Here is a 10,769-nt window from a genome sequence, read left to right on the forward strand (position 1 = left end):
TTTCACACCGATCCAGACAGTGAAGCTGAGAGAGCTATTGGGTTCAGGGCTATTGCTGGATTCCCCCAGGTGCAGTCTGTGATCAACTGGACGCATGTGGTCATTAAGGCTCCAACAGACCAGCCAGCGGCCAACATCAACAGGAAGGTGTTCCATTCCATCAATTTCCAGCTGGTCCACAGATGGATCCTTCAGGTGTGTGCATGGTTCCCAGGAAGCAGCCATGATGCATACAAACTTCAGCAGTCCCAGATGCCATAGCTTTTCTCAACCCCCACCTGCCTTTAGGGATCGATACTTGGAGGTGCCTCATCAGACCCCTTTTCTAACCTGAGTGGTGTGAAACAGGGCTGTGTTCTCGCACCTACACTGTTTGGGATTTTCTTCTCCCTGCTCTCACATGCGTTCAAGTCTTCAGAAGAAGGAATTTTCCTCCACACAAGATCATATGGCAGGTTGTTTAATCTTGCCCATCTTACAGCGAAGACTAAAGTACGGAAGGTCCTCATCAGGGAACTCCTCTTTGCTGACGATGCTGCCACACAGAAGAGTGTCTGCAGAGACTCATCGACAGGATTGCGGCTGCCTGCAACGAATTTGGCCGAACCATCAGCCTCAAGAAAACGAACACCATGGGACAGGACGTCAGAAATGCTCCATCTATCAATATTGGCCACCAAGCTCTGGAAGTGGTTCAAGAGTTCACCTACCTAGGCTCAACTATCACCAGTAACCTGGCTCTCAATGCAGAAATCAACAAACGCATGGGAAAGGTGTCCACTGCTATGTCCAGACTGGCCAAGAGGGTGTGGGAAAATGGCCCACTGACACGGAACACAAAAGTCCAAGTGTTTCAAGCCTGTGTCCTCAGTACCTGGCTCTACGCAGTGAGGCCTGGACAACATATGTCAACCAAGAGCAACGTCTCAACTCATTCCATCTTCGCTGCCTCCGGAGAATCCTTGGCATCAGGTGGCAGGACCGTATCTCCAACGCAGAGGCTGCCAACATCCCCAGCATATAGACCCGACTGAGCCAGTGGCGCTTGAGATGGCTTGGCCATGTGAGCCTCATGGAAGATGGCAGGATCCCCAAGGACACATTGTACAGCGAGCTCGTCACTGGTATCAGACCCATTGGCCGTCCATGTCTCCACTTTAAAGACGTCTGCAAACGCGACATGAAGTCCTGTGACATTGATCACAAGTCGTGGGAGTCAGTTGCCAGTGATCACCAGAGCTGGCAGGCAGCCATAAAGGCGGGGCTAAAGAGTGGCGAGTCGAAGAGACTTAGCAGTTGGCAGGAAAAAAGACAGAAGTGCAAGGAGAGAGCCAACTGTGTAACAGCCCCGACAACCAATTTTATCTGTAGCACCTGTGGAAGAGTCTGTCACTCTAGAATTGGCCTTTATAGCCACTCCAGGCGCTGCTCCACACACCACTGACCACTTCTAAATGCTTACCCATTGTCTCTCGAGACAAGGAGGCCAAAAAAAAAAGAAGAAAGACTTGGAGACAAGGGTTACTCATTGGGAACATGGCTGTTAACACCTGTGAGGAACCCATGCACAGATATTTTTTTTCATCTGTTCTTGGGATGTGAGCCTCGCAGGTAAGGCCAGCATTTATTGAACATCCATAATTGCCTTTGAAAAGGAGGTGGTGAGCTACATCCTTGAACCACTGCTGTGAATGTTCTGCAGCGGTTTGATACAACTGAGTGACTTGCAAGGCTATTTCAGAGTTAAGAGTCAACCACATTGTTGTGGATCTGGAGTCACATGTAGTCCAGAGCAGGTAAGGATGACAGATTTCCTCCCCTGAGGACATTATGGAACCAAATGGGTTTTTACGACCATCTGGTAATTTCATGATCATTATTAATGAGATTAGCATTTTATTCCAGATTGATCAATCGAATATACTTTCACCCCGCCCACCCCCAGATGCCATGGTGGGATTTGAACTCATGTCTCTGGAATACTAGGCCAGGCCTCTGGATTACTCGTCCAATAACATTACCACTATGTTACCGTCCCCTGAATGCAGAGGAGAGGTATAACACCTGCCAGGGGGCAAAGTAAGTGACAATTGAACAGGCCATAGGGCTTCTGAAGTTGTGATTCAGGTTCCTTGATCGATCCGGTGGAGCCCTTCAGTAGGCCCCAGCGAGGGTCTCGCATATCGTGGTGGTCGACTGTGCACTGCACGACCTGGCACTGCAGAGGGGGCAGGCGCTGAACAATGAGGATCTCATGGATCATGATGCCTCCTCTAACTGGGAGGATGTGGAGGAGACTTCTGACCAGGCGGTGCATGATGAAGATATGTGCAAGGGAGGCTCAGGACACACTAATACACAGATGTTTCATATGATCCTCACTACCTGTTGGTTCCATACCAGTAAGACCTTACCTTTGCAGCCTTGCTGTTGCCTCCTTCATTTACCATTCCAGCACCCAGTTGCACATTTTGCAGCGGCAAGGGTGAAGCGTCGACCGCATACAGCAAAGTCCCTTGCAGCCAGCCCATTGAGGGAGACAGGGTTTAACTGAAGTCCCAAAGGGCAGCACAAAATGGAAGTAGATGTAGCACCAATACATTTATCCTTCATTATATGTCAAAAGAAATGTGAGGCTTCACAGTTTAATACTTTATTCACCTAAGTACAGCTAGATTTATTTATTCATTCATGGGTTGCGGGCATTGCTGGCTAGGCCAACATTTATTGCCCATCCATAACTGCCCATGAGAAGCTGGTGGTAAGTTGCCTTCTTGAACTGCTGCAGTCCTTGGGTGTAGGTACACCAACAGTGCTGTTAGGAATGGAGTTCTAGGATTTTGACCCAGCGACAGTGAAGGAATGGCAATATATTTCCAAGTCAGGATGGTGTGCTGCTTGGAGGGGAACTTGCAGGTGGTGGTGTTCCCATGCAACTGCTGCCCTTGTTCTTTGAGATGGTAGAGAGCGTGAGTTTGAAAGGTGCTGTCGAAGGAGCTTTGGTGAGTTTCTGCAGTACATCTTGTAGATGGTACACACTGCTGCCACTGTGCGTTAGTGGTGAAGGGAGTGAATGTTGAATGGATGGGGTGCCAGTCAAGTGGTCTGCTTTGTCTTGGATGGTGTCAAGCTTCTTGAATGTTGTTGGAACTGCATTCATCAAGGCAAGTGGAGAGTATTCCATCACACTCCTGACTTGTGCCTTGTAGATGGTGGACAGGCTTTGGGAAGACAGGAGGTGAGTTACTCACTGCAGAATTCCCAGCCTCTGACCTGCTCTTGTAGCCACAGTATTTATGTGGCTGCTCCAGTTCAGTTTCTGGTCAATGGTAACACCCAGGATGTTGATAGTGGGGGATTCTGCAATGGTATTGTCATTTAACATCAATGGGAGATGGTTAGATTCTCTCTTGTTGGAGATGGTCATTGCCTGGCACTTGTGTGGCGCAAATGTTACTTGCCACTTATCAGCCCAAGTCTGGATATTGTCCAGGTCTTGCTGATTTTCTACACGGACTGCTTCAGTATCTGAGGAGTCACTAATGGTACTGAATATTGTGCAATCATCAGTGAACATCCCCACTTCTACCTTATAATGGAAGAAAAGTCATTGATGAAGCAGCTGAAGATGGTTGGGCCTAGGACACTGGCCTGAGGAACTCCTACAGTGATGTCCTGGGACTGAGATGATTGACCTCCAACAACCACAACCATCTTCCTTTAGTTTAGTTTAGTTTTTGTTTAGAGATACAGCACTGAAACAGGCCCTTCGGCCCAACGAGTCTGTGCCGACCATCAGCCACCCATTTATACTAATCCTACACTAATCCCATATTCCTACCACATCCCCACCTGTCCCTATATTTCCCTACCACCTACCTATACTAGGGGCAATTTATAATGGCCAATTAACCTATCAACCTGCAAGTCTTTGGCATGTGGGAGGAAACCGGAGCACCCGGAGAAAACCCACGCAGACACAGGGAGAACTTGCAAACTCCACACAGGCAGTACCCAGAATTGAACCCAGGTCCCTGGAGCTGTGAGGCTGCGGTACTAACCACTGTGCCACTGTGCCGCCCCAAGTTATGCTAAGTATGACTCCAACCAGTGGAGAAGTTTCCCCCTGATTGCCATTGATTCCAGTTTTGCTCAGGCTTCTTGATGCCATACTCGGTCAAATGCTGTCACTCTCACCTCACCTCTTGAGTTCAGCTCTTTTTTCCATGTTTGAACCAAGGTTGTAATAAGGCGAGGAACTGAGTGGACCTGGCAGAAGCCAAACTGAGCATCAGTAAGCAGGTTATTGCTAAGCAAGTTCCACTTGAGAGCACAGTTGACGACCCCTTCCATCACTTTGGTGATGCTGGAGAGTAGACTGATGGGGCGGTAATTGGCCTAGTTGGATTTGTCCTGCTTTTGTGGACAGGACATACTTGGGCAATTGTCCACATTGCCGGATAGATGCCAGTGTTGTAGCTGTACTGGAACAGCTTGCCTAGGAGCATGGCTAGTTCTGGAGCAGAAGTCTTCAATACTATTGTTGGAATGTTGTCAGGCCCCATAGCCTTTGCAGTATCCAGTGCCTTCAGCCATTTCTTGACATCACGTGGAGTGAATCGGATTGGCTGAAGTCTGGCATCTGTGATGCTGGGGACTTCAGGAGGAGGCTGAGATGGATCATCCACTTGGCATTTCTGGCTGAAGATGGATGCAAATGGTTCAGCCTTGTCTTTCGCACTAATGTTCTGGGCTCCCCCATCATTGAGGATATTTGTGGAGCCTCCTCCTCCAGTTAGTTTTGTAATTGTCCTCCACCATTCAAGACTGGAAGTGGTCGAACTGCAGTGTTTAGATCTGATCCGTTGGTTATGGGATCGCTTAGCCCTGTCTATCACATGCTGCTCCCGCTGCTCGGCAGGCAAGTGGTCCTGGGTTGTAGTTTCACCGGGCTGATACCTAATTTTTAGGTTTGTCTGTTGCTGTTTCTGACATGCCCTCCTGCACTCTTCATTGAACCAGAGTTGGTCCCCCGACTGGATGCTAACAGTAGAGATGGGGATATGTCGGGCCATGAGGTTACAGATTGTGGTTGAGTACAATTCTGCTGCTGCTGATGGCCCACAGCGCCTCATGGATGCCCAGTTTTGCATTGCTAGATCTGTTCAAAATCTATCCCATTTAGCACGGTGGTAGTGCCACACAACATGATGGTGTGTATCCTCAATGTAAGACGGGACTTCATCTCCACAAGGACTGTGCATTGGTCACTCCTACCAATACTGTCATGGACAGATGCATCCATGACAGGTAGATTGGTGAGGACAAGGTCAAGTAGGCTTTTCCCTCTTGTTGGTTCCCTCATCACCCAGTCTAGCAGCTATGTCCTTTAGGACTCAGCCAGCTCAATCAGTAGTGGTGCTAATGAGCCACTTTTGGTGATGGACATTGAAGTCCCCCACCCAGAGTGCCCTTGCTACCCTCAGTGCTTCTTCTAATTGGTGTTCAACATGGAGAAGCACTGTTTCATCAGCCGGGGGGGGTGGGGGGTGGGGGCAGTAGGTGGTAATCAGCAGGAGGTTTCCTTGCCCATGTTTGACCTGATGCCATGACACCTCATGAGGTCCGAAGTCAATGTTGTGGACTCCCAAGGCAACTCCCTCCCAACTGTATACCACTGTGCCGCCACCTCTGGTGGGACTGTCCTGCTGGTGCGACAGGACATACCTAGGGATGGTGGTGGTGGTGTCAGGGACATTGCTCTTCTTAAATTTCTTACATGCACTCCTACATGATGCTCCCCCTGAGCTTGTAGCTGATGTGGAGGCAGGCTGCTAACCTTGCTACACCGTGGCTTGGGATGACCTTGGCAGGCACCCTGTGGCTTCCTGAGGCATGGTGGGCCCCAATATTTTAAGGTGTTCCTGCACAGGTGCAGGACCTTCCCCTGTCTTTGTGGCTACTTGAGGCACTGCTGACACTGACAGGGAGGCTAAGGAGCCACTGTCAACATAGCAATGTCCTGAGAGGAGTCCCGAGATACAGAAGGCATCTGCTCCCCCTCCCTTGCAAGGCTCATGTACGTCCCTGATAACCTAAGAAGTGCGAGGATCTGGCAGAGACTCCAGGCACCAGCGTCCCCCACTTTTACCCAGCCATAACTGCACAGAGCTCCTGGACCAGGTGATATCAAGCAGCTCTGAGTGTATCTATGGCATCCACTGAGTGGTTCGCTGGATCTGGTTCTTCAAGAGAGTTGCCTATCTCTAGATCGTAAAAGCCAAGCACGCAACCGGCAGAGACATGGCAGCTCTCAAACCCTGGATGGACTCCTCCATCAGCCACACTTGGGTGCACATAACCTCTGGAAGCTCTGCCAGATTATCCCTTATCTCACGCAGCAGCTCCAGCAATTACTGTGTTGCCGATGACTCCAGAGGCATGTCATCAGCCTGGGCTTAGCATAGCCTTGGCCTCCAACAGTCCTCCAAGTGTCAGGTGGCTTCGACTGTCACAGCCTTCATCAGCTGCTCAGGCACGTCTGTCATGTGCTCACCAGCTTGTGTCCCCAAATCTAAGTGCGAAAGGATACCCGCCTATGTGACAGTATTTGCGCTGTTGGATGGTGCAGGGGAATAATGTGATGGTACACCTCGTAAGGGTCTCTCCTCCTCCTCAGAGGCGGTCAGCTGTTCCCCAGTCACTCCAGCTCTTTGTTATTTGGCCTGAACTAAATGAGAGACAAATAGATTAAAGGGTTATTGGCTTCCCAATGCATCCTTCCAACTACGCCTAGTGTGAAGTTCCATTTGTCCAGTAGTGGACACACGAGCACAATGCCCCGTGTGTGCCAGAGGCTCCCTTGTGCCTCTGCACGCTGCTACACAATCTCTTGGGTCTACACTCCTGTCTCACCATCAGCAATGGAGCGGCCACCCTGCTTTCCTGCTAATTATAACTCCTCCTCCTCCATGGGGGTTAGGATGGTCAGGAATGAAACTCCTCCGCTAGTATTGGCCCATACCTTGAAGCTATGGGCTGATGCAAGCAGAAAGATGAATACTTTTGGTCTCCCCATGAGGTCAAGCACAACACTTATGCTGGTGGCAACCTAGTTGTCCAAAAATGGAGGCGCACGAATGCCTTCTGCATATGGCCAGTCTCAATGGACCTTGTGGGGGGACAGTAATCACAGATGGGCACCTCTCGCCGAAATGCAGCCATGCCTCTGACAGGATATGCTGCTGCCTGACCCCATTGCCACCAATTGGGTGGTCATTCCCTCTCCATCAAAGTCACCCTCTCGCGTTCTACATGCAAGCCCCAAAGGGAAAAAAGGCATGGAGCATTCACCTTGGCAGAACAAATAATGTAATTGGCGTCATTGTAGCACTGGATCCACGTTCTGGAGTGACCCTATGACTGCTGACCTCCTCTGCTATCTTCATCCAGGCTTGCCTGGTGAGTTGCACTGGTCTCTTCCTCCCATCACTGGGGAAGAGGACCTCCTGCCTTGCCCTTGCAGCCTGGAGGAGAACCTTCAGGGAGGCATTGCTGAACCAGAAGGCCACCCGGGCTCTTCCTTCTGCCATTCTTGCTGCCACTTTCCTTCCTCTGTTCAGGTTTCCTGGCGGTCCCCATTACATGTAGCGCTGGCTGACCTTTAAATATGGCACCACCACATGCCTTGGCAAGACTTTACGCACCTCTGTAGTGGTTCAGCCTGCCTCTGCTCTCTCAGTGATCAGCCTCCTTGCCTCCCGACTGTTAGTTGGCTGGTTGCTGGAAGATGGTGTGCGGCAGGCCAATCCCCACTCAAGAGGAAAGCGGCTTCTGCTTCTGATCCCAACATTGGGACCGGCATCCTAACCGTAAAATTCAGCCCCTAATCACAGGAAACCAAGTACTGCAGAATACATAGGATGCCAACCATGTTGTTCAGTCACCTTCAAAGGAGGAAAATAAAATTTGCCATATCGCTTAAGAAGTTATAGGAGTGACTAACAGCACTGAACCTGAGAATCTGTCTATGGCAATATTATCATGAACATATGGCATTCCTTTGTCCATTATTTTAAGCAAATTAACATGTGTTAAAATAGCTGACAGAAGTTTGTCAATGAAAGCATAACTCCATTAGTCTTGGCTACACACATTCTAAGTTAATAATTTAAAGTATTGCTTGTTAATTTTTATTACCCTTTTCTTTGTAAATTGAAGCTTCAGATAAAATTTAAAGTAACTCTCTAATATATTCATATTTATAATGATTTCACTACAGTAACAAAGTATAGAGCAATATATTAGAGTAAGTACTAATCTGGTTGTTATCTCTAGAAATATCGTAAATCCATTTGTGAAGAATTCCTTTATTCATCATTTGTAGCAAAATCGTCAATGTGTCCTCTTAAGAATATATTTACAATTTTGCTAGGAAAACCTCACCATCGGAACACATTTGTTCTGTTGTGACCCTTAGAAATTTTCACTTTCAATGGGACAATTTGAATTTTTGGACAGCCTGTCTGTGCCCAAACATTCTGAGGGTAAAGAGGATGGAGCTATTTCAAGGTCATTGCCTTATTTAAATGGAACCAGTGAACTGTGGGAAAGCTGCTTCCATTCAGGCTGGCCCAATAGTGGGTGACCCAGAGGTGGCCATCCCAGTAACAAAGTGAGTACTGGGGGGAACAGAGTGGAGAACATAATCGTAGAGGGAGCAAAGTCTAGCCATACAGATTCCTGCTGCTCTTAGTCCCACTGAAATTATTTAATAGTTACCGATCTAGGACCTCTCCCAGCTATATGACCAGTGGAACTGATCAGAAAATTCACAGTGCAAGCTCTGACCAGTTCTGTCCTGAAACAGCAAGTGTGGCTCCTTGTACATAGGACCCTCATTTACATATTAAAAGCGGCTTATTGGCTGAAGCAGGCAGGCACTTCAGGTGCCAGGTTGCCAAACTTGCAGGATTGTTCTGAAGTCTCCAAAAATTAAACTAATCTCCAAGATACTGCTACGTGAAACCCTGGATAAAAATCATAGAGACATTAAATATTTGTGTGTTTTCTTCATTTTCTTTTGACAATTTAGTTTCTTATTATAAAAGCATTGGAGATTGGGGGGAAAAATGGCTGTTTGGCAGGCAGTGTAGTTGGAGGTCAGGTGATGAATCTTCCAGGAATAAATCCCACTAGAGTTGGCAACCCTATTAGTGATAGGCCCCTTTGAAAACGGCAGTGGGTCGACCATTGGAATGGATGGGGTGATATACTCTTGATCAAATCCCGTTACTGTCCTGTTAATGCCAATTTTGGCAAGTTAAAATTGACCCCAATATTTTTCACGTGTAAAACTACTTCTGTTGTGTAAATGCCTGTTTTCTTTTATTTAGGCGGAAGTTACAATATTCCAGATGATACCTTGGTAATTTCAGGAGGTCTTTACGATGAATCACGTGTTTATAATCCCAACATGACTGTTCTTGAAGAAGATGAGCTACACAGTGAATATCCCGCATTTAGTTCCAAGTACAGCCAATTCAGGCTGGAATTTTTACCAGAAGAAAGGGAGGTCACAGATCAAGGACCTTCCTTTGGTACATTTCAACCAGAAACATAAGCTCAAAGTATTAATTTACCTGTGTTTCACATCTAGGCTTTTATCAACAATAAAATAAATGAACACTAGGTAGATTTTCATACTTTGGCCTTAAGCTGTCATTACAGAACTTCCAAACTAAGCATCTATTCTGCCATGTGTGTGCCTCTGTATCTGTACCCCAGACTTCCAATAGATGCCATGGGACACAGAATAAATGTGCAAAACCTGTTTGTAAAGCAACTATCAAGTAAATATGCTCCAATGTGCAAAAAAAGGTTCAGTTGTCAAAATAGAGAAAAAAGCCTTATTTTCCTGAATTTTCAAAAAATGCAGAACAATGTTTCTTTGTAACATTGTGCACTTAATTTATTTGAAACAATCTTCCCAGGGTAATCATTTCTCTCTGATGACTGAAGAGCAAGGTTTCCTCTTTGTGCTCCATGTAACAAAACAGTAAGTGCGTCCTTTATAAATATGTTTATGATTTTGCTGCAAATAGAAAACAGTATCCATGTTTGTTTAACATGCTTTTATTATAAACACCTTATGAAATCCTGTATGATGTGAATATATGTAACAGAATAATGTTATAATCCTTGCAATTTAACTGCCTTAAGAATTGTCTTCCAATACTTAGCTTCCCCAGATCAGAGAGATAGGTGACCAAATGCTAGTCCTTGGTGCAAATTTCCAAACGAGTATAAATCAGGTATAGACAGTCCTAATTTATATCAATGTACCATTATATCTGTAACAGCAGGGAAATCAAACATCATCATGTCAGAAAACTATCAGTAATTTAAATGCACAAATATGTATTCTCAATGGATACTTTCAATTGTTTAAAAACAAGTCTGATCACTGAGCTGCTCTCAGCTGCCTGTTTGTGCATATGCCCTAAAGTCAGGGAGAATGGGAAATTGTCACTTGGTAGCTTGCAGCATCTATCCATGCCAACCTGCTCCTTCCATTAGCTACATATTAGCTCTCTGATGGCTTTGCTCATGGTGGACAGAGGACGAATAATGGCAAATTTAACTTGGAGACAGACACAATGGAAACAGTAGCTATTCTGCTATGAACAGTAAACTCCCTTTATAAAATAAGGATTAGTTGAATCTGAAACTGTAAGCTTCATCCTCATTATGAGTTCACATTAATTACT

General features: G+C 46.7%; 1 protein-coding gene across 1 annotated transcript in view; it reads left to right on the forward strand.

The window, feature by feature from the left end:
• The window catches only part of si:ch211-105j21.9 (sialomucin core protein 24-like), a 63,227-nt gene extending 53,066 nt beyond the window's left edge, over nt 1-10,161 (forward strand). The window contains exon 4 of the mRNA XM_068057632.1: nt 9,396-10,161. Within this exon, the coding sequence (XP_067913733.1) occupies nt 9,396-9,622 (227 nt within the window). The 3' untranslated portion in view covers nt 9,623-10,161. The remainder of the gene's footprint in view (nt 1-9,395) is intronic.
• The last annotated feature ends 608 nt before the right edge of the window (nt 10,162-10,769 follow it).

The sequence above is a fragment of the Heterodontus francisci genome, chromosome 25 (assembly GCF_036365525.1).
Source record: "Heterodontus francisci isolate sHetFra1 chromosome 25, sHetFra1.hap1, whole genome shotgun sequence".
NCBI classification, from domain to species: Eukaryota; Metazoa; Chordata; class Chondrichthyes; order Heterodontiformes; family Heterodontidae; genus Heterodontus; species Heterodontus francisci.